The sequence below is a fragment of the Neomonachus schauinslandi genome, chromosome 8, assembly GCF_002201575.2.
Source record: "Neomonachus schauinslandi chromosome 8, ASM220157v2, whole genome shotgun sequence".
Taxonomy (NCBI): Eukaryota; Metazoa; Chordata; class Mammalia; order Carnivora; family Phocidae; genus Neomonachus; species Neomonachus schauinslandi.
In genome coordinates this window covers 45,777,277-45,793,077 of record NC_058410.1, presented here as the reverse complement: position 1 = coordinate 45,793,077, position 15,801 = coordinate 45,777,277, and the positions used below count along the sequence as shown (strand labels likewise).

Sequence of the window (15,801 nt, the reverse complement as noted above, 5' to 3'; positions counted from 1 at the left end):
TTTAACCATTCTGACTGGTGTGAGGTGGTATCTCATTGAGGTTTTGATTTGGATTTCCCTGATGCCGAGCGATGTTGAGCACTTCTTCATGTGTTGAACAGGAAGTGTTCTTAAGAAGCAGTTAATAACGGCATCATTGCTATGTCTGAACCAAGTTTTTCTCCTTTTAATTTTATCTATAGCTTTGAGAGAGATGAACTGATTTGAGACTACACTGAGTCAAAAAAAAATTTTTTTAAAGAAAAATCTCCTTGACATTTTTCTTTTTCAGAAAGCTGTGGAATATATTTTCCAGAAATAAAAAGAGATCCGGGCAGATATTTACACACTTGTCCTGACTCTGTAAAAAAGTGGCTCCAACAGCTCAAGAATGCTGGGAAAATTCTCTTGTTAATTACGAGTTCTCACAGTGATTACTGTCGACTTCTCTGTGAATATATTCTTGGGTAAGTGATGAGTCTTTCCACTTTCGTGGTCTTAGAAAATACTGATGACAAATGAGGCCGGTGCTGCCTTACAAGTGCTCGCCCGTGACCATAGCCTCATATTAGACAATGCTGAGTGACCAGTGGCTGTTTCTCACCATCTGCCGACGGCAACACCCCCCCCAAGTACAGTTTAGCAAAGCACTATTACTAGGGCCAGTATGCCCATAGCCCGCCAATGGTCTGGACTTTAGAGGTTCTGAAAGGTTGATGGACAACATGTCCTTCAGTCAGCACTCCATGAATTCGGCTTCTCGGCTTCGGATGATCACTGAGGGCCACTGAGTTGTGGATTACGCTCCCTGACACCCGCCTGGAGTACCACCCCTCTGGTCCTTTCGGTGTGGAGCCGTTACTCCGCCATTCAGCCCAGCCAGGGATGAGACTGACATCCACGAAAGTCAAGGCAGTATAAATGCAGAGACTTCAGACAGACATGGGTTCAAGCCCGACCTTGCAACCTGCTCTGAGACCTCAGGTATGTTCTGGAACCGCTCTCGTCCTTGATCTCGTCATCTTAAAAATGGGACAGTCATACCGAATAGGTGTGAGTGGGGAGTTTAAATAGGGTAGCACAGGTAAAGTATTCGAGTAGTTGGTAAGCTTCAGTAAGTATCATTTATTTATGTCATTCTTGTGAGCAATACCAGGGAATATCCCTGGTCACAGCCAGATTGTAAAATGGGCTGTTAGATCCCCCGCAACGTTTCCTCAGACTTCAGCAAATACCAAATTGCCGAGTATGAAGCAAATTTCACCGTCAACACTGACCTCTCGCTGACTTCTTTAGCCTCCTGATGTCCATGTTCCTCAGCACATGTGGGTTTAGATTGGTCTGTAGTATATTTATGACCTACCAGTGGATTTTCTGCTTTCTGAATAATACGTAGGCCTGGGATCCTTGGAGTGAATTAAGGCAGGAGTCCTGGATGCCCTGCACGGTGCCTCTTTGACCGTGAGACTCTGCTGTCCTGATAGTGGGACCATGCTTCAGAATAAGCACTCTTACGTTCTTTTTCATTTGCATAGATAACCCAAGTTTTTCTTCCTATCTTAATTTTCTCTCCAGTGTAGTTTAGATTTGCAAATATTATCTCCCCCAATGCTGTGGTGAGTCCCATCTTTCCTTTGCCATCCCAAATGATCCCTAATATAGTATCAAATACGGACTAAAAAACTATTATTGGTATCCAAAATTACCTCATTGTAAGATTACACTGATTTTCAAAATAATGTATCTTCTTCATATTTGAACACTCTAAAAGATGTCCCCTGACTTGATATGATGGTAGCTTTCTGTAGGATCCATGTAACATACAAAATTATTAATAGCTTCATGCTAATAAACCCAGAGTTCAGGCCCCACATTTGAAGACCTAGTTCGTGAATATTTTTGTTGTTAGAAGCTATTGAATTCATTCACTGTAACTATTACCATCATGAGAAGGCCAGCTTAGACCCAGTTAATGAGTTAATGTGCATTTTTTCCCCCTTATGTGTATACTTCAAGGTGTTGTCAGAAAAGTAGTACTCAACCACCTTCTATTTCTACATATAAAATATAGAGAAAGCATATAAAAGTTAATCAAAAAATAAGAAATGATTCTGTGGTCAGATAAAGATTAAGTTCTATTTTATATGGATTTTTTCTAATTCCTTAAAATTATGACAAATACTGTTGCTTTTTAGGAATGATTTTACAGATCTTTTTGACATTGTGATTACAAATGCGTTGAAGCCTGGTTTCTTCTCCCATTTACCAAGTCAGAGACCTTTCTGGACACTTGGTAAGTTAACATTTGTTTCTTCCTTCTCTTATTTAAGATTTGTGCATTCAGTTACTTAATAAATAGCTGTTGGCTGACAACCGTGTGCAAAGTACTATGTTAAATACCACAAGGGGTATAAAAGTGATACCAGGTCTTCTTTCCCCTCACAGGAATACATAAACACATTGAGCAAGTCAGTAAGTGCGTGGGGATGATTATAGGCCTCAGGCCGTGTTAGCCGTCATGAAAAGAAATGACTTCCTGATGAGGTAAACCAGGAGGACACCTTAGATCTATTGACCAGGGAAGGCCTGTCCGGAAAGATCTGGCAAGGCGACTTACCAGGCAGGATGTGAGGGACCAGTAATGAGAAGAGCAGAGGAGAGTGGCAGCAGGACAAACAAATGCACAGGCCCAGTGTGGGAGTACTTTGGGCGAGTTCCAGTGACCGAGAAGAGGCCAGTGATTCAGGGGGAGGGGAGAGGGAGTTGGGGAGGCAGGAAGCCTCATACACTGTGGAAACGGGTTTGAATTTTATTCCACAAGCTCTGAGAAGCTATTCAATTGAGGTATAAGAGCGACACGGGGAGCTCTTTGGCTGCGAGGTGGGGAATGGATCGAATGTGGGAAAGATAGGCACTGAGTGTCCCAAATGAGAGAGTGTGGTTTGGTCTGAGGAGGTAGTACTAGAGATGGAGAGAAGTAGACATGTTTAAGATGCATTGTGGAGATGGAAAACAGGACTTGGTGATGCTGTCAGAAGCCGAGGATGAAAAGAGTAATCAAAAATGACTTGTTGGTTTTTCTTTTTTCTGAATTGTGCAAATGGGTGAATGGTGCTACTGTCTGCAGCCATGAGGAAAAACACGAGGAAAAGTTTTTATGGGGTGGGGGTTATAGCTATTAGGAAATCATTTTCTAACATGTTAATCTTGAAATGCCTATAAGTGGGGCGCCTGGGTGGCTCAGTTGGTTAAGCGACTGCCTTCGGCTCAGGTCATGATCCTGGAGTCCCTGGATCGAGTCCCGCATCGGGCTCCCTGCTCAGCAGGGAGTCGCTTCTCCCTCTGACCCTCCCCCCCCCCATGCTTTATCTCATGGGCGCCTGGGTGGCTCAGTTGGTTAAGCGACTGCCTTCGGCTCAGGTCATGATCCTGGAGTCCCTGGATCGAGTCCCGCATCAGGCTCCCTGCTTAGCAGGGAGTCTGCTTCTCCCTCTGACCCTCCTCCCTCTCATGCTCTCTGTCTCTCATTCTCTCTCTCAAATAAATAAATAAAATCTTAAAAAAAAAAAAAAAAGAAATGCCTATAAGTTATTCAACTGGGACTAACAATTAGGAAATTGTATAAATGAGCATGGAATCCAAGGGAACAGCTTTAGGCTCAGGATATAAATTTGGGAGAGTGATCAGCTCATGGGATATTTTCAAGCCATGGGCTTATATGAGATCAAATGCAGAGAGAATGATGGAGATAGAAACCAGATTGTAGATAGGTACCTCCACATAGTAGTTTTTAAACAGTTCATCCTTCTATCTCTTGATACTTTTCAATTAAATACAGTGCAAAAAATGCAGTAACTTGTTAGCATAAGTTCATGCATTTGTGGTCTCCAATATGTTAAAGAAAATTTGGCATATTTTTTTTTTCTTTTTTAAAGATTTTATTCATTTATTTGAGACAGAGAATGAGAGACAGAGAGCATGAGAGGGAGGAGGGTCAGAGGGAGAAGCAGACTCCCTGCCGAGCAGGGAGCCCGATGTGGGACTCGATCCCGGGACTCCAGGATCATGACCTGAGCCGAAAGCAGTCGCCCAACCAACTGAGCCACCCAGGCGCCCTGGCATATTTTTAATGTGCGTTGTTTTCCATTACTGGTGTATGTGTGAAATTTTACTAAAAATCTCTATGGACCATGGGGCACCTGGCTGGCTCAGTCCATAAAGCGTGCAACTCTCAATCTCGAGGTTGTGAATTCAACCCACATTGGGTGTAGAGATTACTTGAAAATAAAATCTTAAAAAAAAAATCTCTGTGGAACAATATAAGGACTACTATAGGTCCAAACAGGTATAGATTTTCTTGGAATATGAAAATCCTGCAGATAAAATTTTAAAAAATGTGTTGAGTAGTTATGTATTTAAATATAAATTTGTGAAGGGGAAATACTTAGTTTTTTTGTTTGTTTAACATAAAGAGTATTATTTGAATCCCCAGTAACAGGTTATTTCTTAACATCAGGGATTTATAGGAGACATTAAACCAACATATAAAAAATACCATCACTCTCTCCCTTTCTCCCAGACCAGGGTTTCTTAACTTTAGCACTTCTGAGATTTGGGGTCAGGTCCTTCTTGGTTAGTGGTAGTAGGGGTGCCGTTCTGTGTGTGGTAGGCTGCTTAGCAGCATCACTAGCCTCTAATCACTGGATGCCGGTAGCATCCCACATCCCAAGTTGTGACATCCAAATATGTCTCCAGATGTTGCCAAATTTGCCCTGAGGAGCAAAACTGCCACAGTCGAAAACAACTGTCTAGACCATTCTCATTGATATATATGCATATTCTTCTATCTTCAGTTTAAAAAAACATAAAATATGCCCTGATTCTACATTGTCTGCTACAACCTCAATTCTCTGAATACCTTCACAGCTAAAATTCTAGAAAGAGTTGTCTACACTCACTGGTTCCACTACCTCCAGTGAACTCTTCAAAACACTGCAGACGGTCTGGCCACCTTATATTCTTTATTGTCATTACTTGACTATCCACGGAATTGCCCCCCCCAGCGACAAACCTCCAGTCTCTTCCCCCTTTCACATCCACTATGCTGTGCATCACGTCCTGTTTAAACCGCCTCATCCCTGCTCTCTGCTCAGAATATATGGGATTTCATGCTTTTCCTGTAGATACATCGAAAAGCTTGCCTGTTTTTTTCACATCCAGAAGTGATTAGACTAGAAGATCTCTAAAGTTCTTTCTAGCTCTAATTTTCGGGGCCTCCAATTTAAAATATTTCAGTGGAAGATGCAATGAATCTTGCAGTTTTTAGAGTTAATACAAAATACTTTATTCCCATTTTGAGAGCAATAAGATTGCCAGAACTGTTATTAAAAAGAGGATCATACTAATATTAAAGAACCTCTCGTTCATGATGTTCTGTTGTAGTGTTCATTTTGGTGCTGATTCTCATTCTTTGCCTACCTCTAATTGTTGTTTCCACTGCTGGTTTCCCTTCACCTTTCTCTCACTCTACTAAAATATTTTATTGCAGTAAAATATTCAGTGTGCTCAAAACCAATACAAAGTAGGTTATCAAAGTATTTTCACACAAATGAAACTGTGTAGTTAAATAATAGCTGTGAATAAACAGCATTAACACAAATTTAGCTTCTAAATCAATATGTAATTTTCTAAGAATTGTTAACAATAGTAAAGGAAAAAATTGTTGATCATCATTGTTGAATTCACTGATTTCCAAAAAAAGAAGAGTCTTTCATTATGTTTAAGACAATTTATTCCTTTGAAGAGTAACCAGAGAAAAGCCTGATCCCAGGCCTGTATACTGCAGTCCCATGAACTTTATGATTAAACAGCATATTTTCCAAGCTTCACACCTGTTTCTCTAACAGATTTTTCCTCAATATTAGTGTCAAAGTATACTACATTTCATATTTTTAAAAGTATCTCCATTAGTTTTTAGTCAGTTTGGAACTAATATCCATTGTCTCACGTTTCTTATTAAAGGTTATTGTTTTCCAGCATTTCGTATTAACCCTCCTTTCTTCAGCTATCACTCTGATGGTTTCAACTATCACCTATATACTAATGACTCCCAATTCCTTATCTCTGGGCGTCACTTTTCCCTGACTTACAGAGGCGTATTTCTAAATTCTCCACACCCTGCAGCCCTGGCGTTGCAGGAAACCTGATGTGCTTTTAACAACTCATTAATTTCCCCTCCCATCTTGGTATGCTCCTCTTTCCGTACTCCATAATTCCATTATAACTTTTCCAACGGATCTTGCCCAAGCTAGGAAAATCCATCATCTTCTCTTCCTCTCTCCCCTTCACATCCTAACCTGTCCTTCAGTTTTCTCAGGCTGGTCACCTACCACATTCCTGCCACCGCCCTTATGATCCCTTGTGTGTACTGCTACGCTCCCATCGCTGCTGGGTATGACAGTACTTAACGACTGATCCCCCAGCTTCCATCAGCCTTGTAACCCTCAAACCATCCTCCATCTGGCAGTTAATGTTATTGTACCATGCAAGTCATGTCAGTCGGCTCTTGCAGCCTCCAGTGTCATGTAAATCAAATCACTGCTCCAAATGGATTAAAGGCAGAAGTAAAAGTAAGGCAAAGGAGCTTCTGGGATGGAAGGCGCCGGGTGAGCCAGTCCTCAAGGGCAGGGTGTCCTTGCGACTGTCGCACAGGCCTGACGTCAGCCGTTGTCATAGAGACGAGAAGGGGCGAGTTGCACCCGAGTTGGCGGGAGCCGAGTGCCTCCCGCCAGGCTGACCCTTACCAACCCTGCTTAAGGATTGTTTGGGGGGCGAGGAGCCTCTTCCAGGCAAAATGTGCAGCATCCCTCCCCATCACTGGGTGATTCAGCTCCTCGCCAGTGCTAAGGCCTGGTTGGGGTCGGGGGAGAGGAGTCCATCTTGCAAGATGGTAAATTCGTTGAGGAGAGCAACCGTATCTTTTTCACTGCTGTGTCCCCCGTGCTGCCAGGTACCCCTCCCCCCGCCCCCAATTGGGAATCACGACCCAACTCTCTGTCATTGGTTTCTTGACCTGAACTGTCACCAACACACCGACTCCCAAATCTTTCCCTGAGACCTCTTTTCTAGAGCCTCATACGGTATTTCCTCCTGCACACAGCTAGCTCTACTCAGTATTCTGAAATCAAACTTGATATTCTCCTTCCACCTAGAAACAATACAACCTAACATGCTGGCCGCTTTATATTCTTTATCTTCAGTACTTGACTATCCACTGAATTGCCCCCAGCGACAAACCTCCAGTCTCTTTCCCCTTTCACATCTAGTATGCTGTGCATCACCTCCTGTTTAAACCGCCTCGTTTCTGCTCTCTCCTCCCTTCCCGTTAGGCATCACTCTCTTCCCTAGGAGTCTCTTAACTCCTCCCCCTGCCCTCACTTCGTACCTCTCCTTCCCTACATGTCTTGCCCACTGCCCTCAGATACTTGGCACAGATTTCCATTTGTCACTTCCTTTAAATATATTTTATGTAATTCACTTATTACTGTTAGGCATACTGTACATACTGTATAGTTAATCACATGCACACAGAATCTCCTTGGCTCCCCACTCCATGTAGCATCCTAAGGCAAATTCCAAAATCTGGTTGCTAAATTACCTTTTCATCTTCACTCTGCTCCCTGCAGAGATGCCCATTAGTCTATTCTTGCCAGAATGAACACCTTCTATTCCTCTATCAGGTTTTTGTTCCTGCTGTTCTCTCAGGAAATAGATCAGTATTTCGCAGACTATAATGTACACTCACACCACCTAGGGATCCTGTTAGAATGGAGATTCTGATTCAGTAGGTCTGGGTATAACCTTAGATTCTGCATTCTAAACAAATTTTCTGGTGAGGCAGATGCTACTGGTCAGATCACCAATGACAGATTTTAGTAACCCCAAGAGAGAATGTCTTAGTGCAGTTAACTGAAGATTGTTATTCTGAAAAGAAATAAACGTCCCAGCATATTAGGTATGGAAACGAGCTAGGTAGTTAAGAATGTTGCTCACTGGGGAGCCTGCTTCTCCCTCTGCCGGCTACTCCCCCTGCTTGTGCTTTCTCACTCACTCTCTGACAAATAATTAATAAAATCTTAAAAAAAAAAAAAAAAAGAATATTTAAACTAAAGGAAAAGACTTTGAATTAACTGCTATTAGTTATTAAAGAATTAGGAGTATCAAATGAATAGTAAACCCTCAAAACCAGAGTAGATAAGTAGATATGCTATTAAATTTGCTCCAACTTACTGGTGAAGTATTTATTTCTCTTAATATGTAATTTCCTTTTTATGGCTCCCAACACAGACAAGCATTTTAGCCGACATTTTACTTTAAAAATGTCTTATTGGGGGCACCTGGCTGGCTCAGTGGGTAAAGCAGGTGACTCTTGATCTCGGGGCCATGAGTTCAAGCCCCACATTGGGCCTGGAGCTTACTTAAAAAAATAAACTTTAAAAAAAACATTTAAAAAATGTCTCATCGCCCATGCCAAGGAAAAAAAAAAATGGAGAAAGTGTGTATAAAAATGTACAATTGGAGGAAAAAATTCTAACTCAAAAATGAAGAAGGGATATATAAAAGTAAATATGCACTGTCCAGTCAGGTCCACATAATATAGGAAGGAGTTCAAGGAATCAAAAGAATTCTAAATATATTTTTAATTATAAGTCATTGTTTAGTAAACCTCTAGCAAGTCAGAGATTGCTACCAGAATATAAGCATCCTAAAGACAGGGGCCTGGGCCATCTAGTTCACTGCTATATACCTCATACCTAAAGTGTTCTGTAAAATATAGTTGAAATAAAGAGTTGAAAGAAAAAAAGAAAATGAGTTTTTTCCAGGTCAGTCTATTTGATCCCACCAGGCTGTGAGGATACTCTCATGTTTGTAACATTTTCCTTATAACAACAAAAAGAATGGCAACATCTCATATCTACCAATAGATGACTATTAATTATTGAACATGCTCCTATTTTAAAAACTAAGCAGATTGCAATGTATTATCTAGAGAAGTTTTAAAAAATCACATTGCAGAAAAGTGTGCCAATATTTGCATTTAAATGAGAGGGTTCATGGGTATAATATTAATTGCCAAGACTGCTGTTGTAACAATAAACCACAGACGGAGGGCTTAAACACTATAAATATATTTTCTCTTACTTCTGGAGGCTAGAAGTCTGAGATCAAGGTGTCAGCAGGATTGGTTTCTTCTGAGGCCTCTCTTCTTCGCTTGTAGATATGCATCTTCTCCCTATTGTCATCACATGGTCTTCCTTCTGTGTCCTAATCACCTAATTATGTGTCGTAATCAGTTCTTATGTGGACACCAGTCGTATTGGATTAGGCCCACCCTAATGGCCGCATTTTAACTTGATCACCTCTTCAAAGGCCCTGTCTTCAAGTACAGCCACATTCTGAATTATTCTGAGATACCAGGGGTTAGGGCTTCCACGTATGAATTTGAGGGGAGCACAGTTCAGCTCCTAACAGGTATTACATATGCCAAAACTCATCACATTGTATGCTGGCAATATGTGCAGTTCATTGTATATCAGTTATACCCCAGTAAATGTGTTTTTTAAAAGGGAGAGGAAAGGAGTAAATATTTGCTTTATCTGCATAAAAGAGTGGTTACCTTTCTGTAGAACAGGTAAGTGCATAGCAGAGAGAGTTCAAAAATGGGACTTTTGATATATGTAAGTATATTACCGATTCAAAAAAAAATCACATAAATACATACTACTTAAACATTAAGATAGTAACACCAAGCACATTGGGAGTTGGGGGAACAGGTGTGAGCGGCCATGTGAGCCACATTCAGGCAGCTGTGGGCTGAGGTCAGTGGTCATGCACAGGTACACAAAACTCTTCTTAACAAAATTCTTGTTCTCTGTGGCAAGATTTTCTTATCTAAGGTAAGTTACAGAACTTACCTTTGTTTAAGATTGTTAGCCGTAGCCTTAACTGTGTTATTTCCCCATAGTTATTTTGGATCTCTTTTACTAAAATTTTACCATTTTGTGTTTTTACTTTTCTTGTCTATATGCTCTTACAGTAAGAAAATAAAAAGTTTGATTTACTAATTGCTTTAATTGATTGCTCTTCCATCTCTCTGTCCAACCCTTATCTGTTTCCTAATTTTATTCAGTCAGTTTTGGGGGAATGTGTATGTTACAGGAACAAGTTTGAACTTTGGTGTATGAGTTTTTTTCTCCTTCATGGTTATAACCCAAACATCCATTAATCATTAAGTTAGAAGATTTGAGGAATAATTTGGACATCTTACAGAACTTAGGTACAAAAAATTTTTCTGAATATATATTTTCATAGGAAGAGTTCTTAAATTAATGCATTCTACCCAGTCCAAAAAAAAAAAAATGTTTTAAATTAAAGCTGTAACATAATTGACTTGTATGAAAATAATACTGGTTTGCATTTTTCATAGTATAGCGCTGTTTTATCAATCTGAGGGAGATTGTAAAAACAATAAACTTTATAAAATGAAGTTCAAAATGCATTCTAAAGTCTACCTTTTTTTTTTTTTTAATCCATTGCTGACCTATTCTTAATATAATGGAGGGGAATAAACAGCACTGCATTTGAGCATTATAGGAGGATACCAGATAAAAATTTCTCTTTTGCTATAGTTGTATTTGTTTATAGTTGTATCCATGAGCCATATCCAGGTCCAGGAATCCAAATTTAGAATGGTTTATGGTTCTGTCTTACCCTCTGGTCTTCTAGCCCCATTTTGAAGTCCTAAGGTAAACTGTGGAGTTTGGTTAATAATAAATTACTTGCCAGCTTTGAGATCTTGAGCAAAATAACTTCCCTGATCTTCCTTTTCCTCAAATAAGAGGCTTGCTGTGAGGATGAAATAATATATACCTCCCCCATTATTAACATCCTCCCCACAGAGTAGTACATTTGTTTCAGTGGATGAACCTACATTGACACATTATTATCACCAATAATGGGGGAGGCCATGCATGTGCAGAGCCAGGGGGTATAGTGGAAATCTCTGGACCTCTCAGTTTTGCTGCTGACCTAAAACTGCTCTAAAAAGATCATTTGAAAAATCCTATATATATGAAAAATGATAGATCTGTGGGTCAAGATCTCCACGAAGGACCTGTAATGACATAGGTGCTCACTGAATGCTAGCGCCTGTCCCCACATGGTTCCATTTCGTACATACCCTGTAGCCATGTGCGGTGCGGTCTGCCCAAATGGGTGCTCTCACTTGGTTAAAAGGTATATGATTGTCAAACTCTATTTTCAGAAAATGATGAGGAGCAGGAAGCACTGCCATCTCTTGATAAACCTGGCTGGTACTCTCAAGGGAACGCTGTCCACCTTTATGAACTTCTGAAGAAAATGACTGGCAAAAATGAACCCAAGGTATTTTCTGATTGAGGTGGGGTTCTTGAGGCCCACTTGCAGACATGAACCATTATAAATTAAAACCGTAATTCTAAATGCATTCAGCTTAGTTATCTATGGGGAAATCATCTACCTCTGCCTATCTGCCAATCTTTTACCTCTTCTGCTTAAATAAGCCTTCTCTCTGTGATCTAGGCTGGACCTTTATCTGTAACAGAGAAGAGCAAAGATTCCAAGCAGGGAGCCACGGTTCTAGGGGATACACTGGATTAGTGTGTGGGATACCTGAGGAATAATATCGTGATAACAGTCCATCAAACGAATTTTATATGTAAAACAAACATTAATTGAAATTACACCACACACTAGCCTAAAGACACGCTTGCTTTTGATATCCTGGTCACATTGTTGATGTTGGACATTGGTGCATTTTTTATAGCAGGACACTTTCTTCTAAACAATGTTTACCAGAGAGATTGTGGGTAACTGACGCCTGCTCCATCGGCTCCCACATTGCCATAGCCCCCTGGGAACTCTTGAGGGGTTTAATAGAGCATCCTGACTTGGAGGTTCTAGTTCATATTCCCTTATCGTTTTCTCAGGTAAATGTAAATTGAGGGGTATGGATTAGATCTATGGGGCTTTGCCTCAGAATACCTGGGGAGCCTCCCAGAGTCTACTTGCCCAACCTCACCCCCCCACCCCCGTCAGATTGTTTCAGCCAGTCTGGGTAGGTCCCAGAAACTCTTGGAAAAGCAGTTGTGATGTGTACTCCTGCGAATATAACCCATTGTAACAAGTCATCTCTACTTCTCCACCAGTTCTTCAATTCTAAAGGCAGCTTTAACTGTAAACATATAGACTCTGGCTTCTTCAGGAAACTGAATAAAATCAGCCTCTGCCTTTCTTCGGCCTGCAAATGCACTGTGTCAATTCTTACAGCAAACCTGGTGCCCCACAAACCAAAGGGGGCAAGTTGACAGTCGCCTGTGAGGTAGTCAAGGAAGCTTAAGATGTTTATGTAACTTTCGTCCTATTCTAATAGGTATTGAGGAATTTTTTTTCTGTTTCATGAAGTGAACATCACTTTCTTTCACAGTTCTCATGCCTCAAATAGAATTAGCTATCTGACTTGCAGGTCGTTTACTTTGGTGACAGCATGCATTCAGACATTTTCCCAGCCCGTCATTATAGTAATTGGGAGACAGTTCTCATCCTGGAAGAGCTCAGAGGGGACGGAGACAGGAAGCCTGAAGAATCAGAGCCTCTAGAGAAGAAAGGAAAATATGAGGTAAGGGTTTCCTTCAGCTCTTCCCTGGAAGGAACAACCTTTATGTTTGACATATCTTAAAAAGTGCTTGTGCCAAGAGCGACGAAATCTGTTGGCACTTATAGTGATCTTCTTGCTATCTCAGCTCTGTTTTTATTTTTATTTTATTTATTTATTTTTTTAAAGATTTTATTTATTTATTCATGAGAGAGAGAGAGAGAGGCAGAGGCAGAGGGAGAAGCAGGCTCCCCGCGGAGCAGGGAGCCCGATGCGGGACTCGATCCCAGGACCCTGGGATCATGACCTGAGCCGAAGGCAGACGCTTAACCGACTGAGCCACCCAGGCGTCCCTCAGCTCTGTTTTTAATCTTGTTGATAATTTTTAAATAATGCCAAGATGACACTGACCATCTGTCTTCCCAGCTCTCTTGCTTTCATCAAGTGCTATGACACCATGGGTGTTTTTTGGCTAATGCTGAGGCAACCAGATCCTGACTCACTATAGTCATACCCTATGTCTCTTTTGCTTGGCCATGAAAGCTCTTCTGCTCTTTCTTCATGAGTATAAGTTAATAAATTGGTAGCTCCTTTAGACTTGCTCCTGAGCTGCCAAGAATAAAACTTAGGTGAAAACTTGAGGTAAAATATGTCATAAATCTGAAAAGGGTAAATAGTATATAAAAGCAAAAAAGAAGAAAGATCAGCAAATAATATGCATTTCTAAATTCATGCCAGTGGAACAGATAAAGAAGGAAAAACTCAAGTCAAGAAACAAAAAATAACAATAAAAAGAAATGAGCTATTAAGCCACACAGAGACATGGAGGAACCTAAAGGGCATACTACTAAGTGAAAGAAACCAATCTAAAAAGACTATATATTGTATGATTTCAGCTATAGGACATTCTAGAAAAGGCAAAACTACAGAAAATAAAAAGACCAGTGGTGCCAGCGGTTCAGGAGGGAGGAAGGTGAATAAATGGAGCGCAAGGGATTTTTATGGTCGTAAAACTCTTCTGCATGATACTGTAATGGTGGAAACATGACATTATGCATTTGTCAGAACCCAAAGAACTATCCAACATAAAATGTTAACCCTAATGTAAACTACAGACTTTCATTAGTACTGGTTAATTCGTGATAACAAATGTTAATAATAGGAGAGACAGTGGGGGAAAGGGGAGGCAGGAGGGGGACAGATGTATGAGGACTTTCTGTACTATCTGCTCTGTTTATCTGTAAACCTAAAGTCTATTTATTTAAAAAGTAATAATAACTATAAGTAGACCCAACAAAATGTTAGATGTTAGATGTTTCCATTGAGTAGCATTTAGTCTTCAACATGACATTGGAAGTTCTTTGGACTATTTGAGTTAGGAAGAGCTTTAAAGCAGTCTTATAGGAGGTAGGCCTTCTATCCTGAGTGACTTTGGAGAAGGTTTTCACTAAAGAGAAATTAGGAGATTTGGTTTCTTCAGAATGATTTGAGAATTACAGTTACTGTATTAAGAAAATGAAGAATCCATGGGAAAGTTTCCTCCAACATTTATAATAAACAGTAGCCCATCCTTTTCCCATGACCCCTTTCTCTTGTTAATTAGTTATAAACACATGAACAGAGTTCATAATTGACTTTTAGACAGGAAATGATGCGTCAACAGCTTGAAAATTTTATTTCCTAAGACAAAATTGGAATAATGTCCCTTTCCTATCAAACTCTACCTCCCCAACCCACCCTGCTCCACTGAACATGAACGAGGAAGCAAGGAACAGGATGGTTTGGCCGAGTGACAAGGTTAGAATAAAGCCCTCAGAAGGTTCCAGTTTTAGCCCTGAACTGTCTTCCCATCTCATACTGTTAAGATTCCAGGAAAAGTGGAGTTGTGGCAGATGGATTCCCCTGTTCTGCTGGGGTCTGAGGCAGGTGTTTTGCTGCAGGATTCCCAGCTGTGGCCTAAAGCATTATGTTGAAAAAGCAAAGTATTCTTGTGCAACTTGACTCCAAAGTTATCCTGGTCAGACTGAATGCCACCATGTTTTTGTAGTTTGTTTTGAGGCAGTATTTGTATTGATGGGCTCATCCTTAGCAAATGTTTCAGGACAACTTAGTTTTCTCTACTTTAAGGACAATCTTCTAATCATACATCTTTCTGCTTGTATTTAAAAGCAGATTTAAAATTTATTAAAAACAATTGTGGGTGGGGCGCCTGGGTGGCTCAGTCGGTTAAACGGCTGCCTTCGGCCCAGGTCATGATTCCAGGGTCCTGGGATCGAGCCCCACATTGGGCTCCCTGCTGAGTGGGGAGCCTGCTTCTCCTTCTCCCTCTACCTGCCGCTCCCCCTGCTTGTACTCTCTCTCTAATAAAAAATAAAAAATCTTAAAAAAAAAAAATTGTGGGTTTTTTTTTTTAATTATCTTCTAACACAACCTAGGACCACGACTTCTAAAAGCCAGACTGCTTTCATAGTTAAGTTCCCCTGTATTCGTATACACAGAACACTTTTTCCATCAGCACATCAAAGCCTGGTATAAGTACAGCATGTCATGAGAATTCAGATTCTTTCCTGCTTCCCTGTGGAGGAGACAGGAATACAGACATCCTCAGTTGCTATAGGAGGAGGGAAACAGTCCATAAAGAGAGCTAAACAGAAAGCATCTTGTGAGGGTTCTTCTGTTGATTTTGTAATTATTAAGAAAAATGTCATTTCATTTTTCTAACCAAGTGTCATACACAGAATATATATCACATGCAGTGTTTTAGTGAGTACAAAACCTGAATGCAAAGGGATTTAATTCCTTGTTCTAGTGAATTTTATGCAGCTTACGTGAACTTCTAACAGTATAATTTAAAAACAAATCAGATCATTTCAGGATTGATGCACTCACTGAACAAAAACATTTACTACATTCTGTAGAGATTAGCATTTTGTTTCACTTAGGCTTGAATTCAGTTTCTCGGATAGTTACAGTAATTTCACCCTCCATAAAACCATCTGGAATGTGAAGGTCACTTTTACTTCCCTTCATTTGTGACAGGAAACTCAAGATAAGGACAGAGAATATCTCAAATGGCACTCTAAAGGCTTAAATAAGAAATTTTTTTCGAAAATCTTACTGCATCTGTTGAT

At 40.4% G+C, this 15,801-nt stretch overlaps 1 protein-coding gene across 2 annotated transcripts in view; it reads left to right on the top strand.

Moving 5' to 3' along the window:
- The window catches only part of NT5DC1 (5'-nucleotidase domain containing 1), a 143,059-nt gene that overhangs the window by 112,890 nt on the left and 14,368 nt on the right, over positions 1-15,801 (top strand). For both annotated transcript variants that reach the window (XM_021693308.2, XM_021693307.1), the window contains exons 7-10: positions 272-446; positions 2,175-2,272; positions 11,303-11,421; positions 12,542-12,694. In XM_021693308.2, the coding sequence (XP_021548983.1) occupies positions 272-446; positions 2,175-2,272; positions 11,303-11,421; positions 12,542-12,694 (545 nt within the window). The remainder of the gene's footprint in view (positions 1-271; positions 447-2,174; positions 2,273-11,302; positions 11,422-12,541; positions 12,695-15,801) is intronic.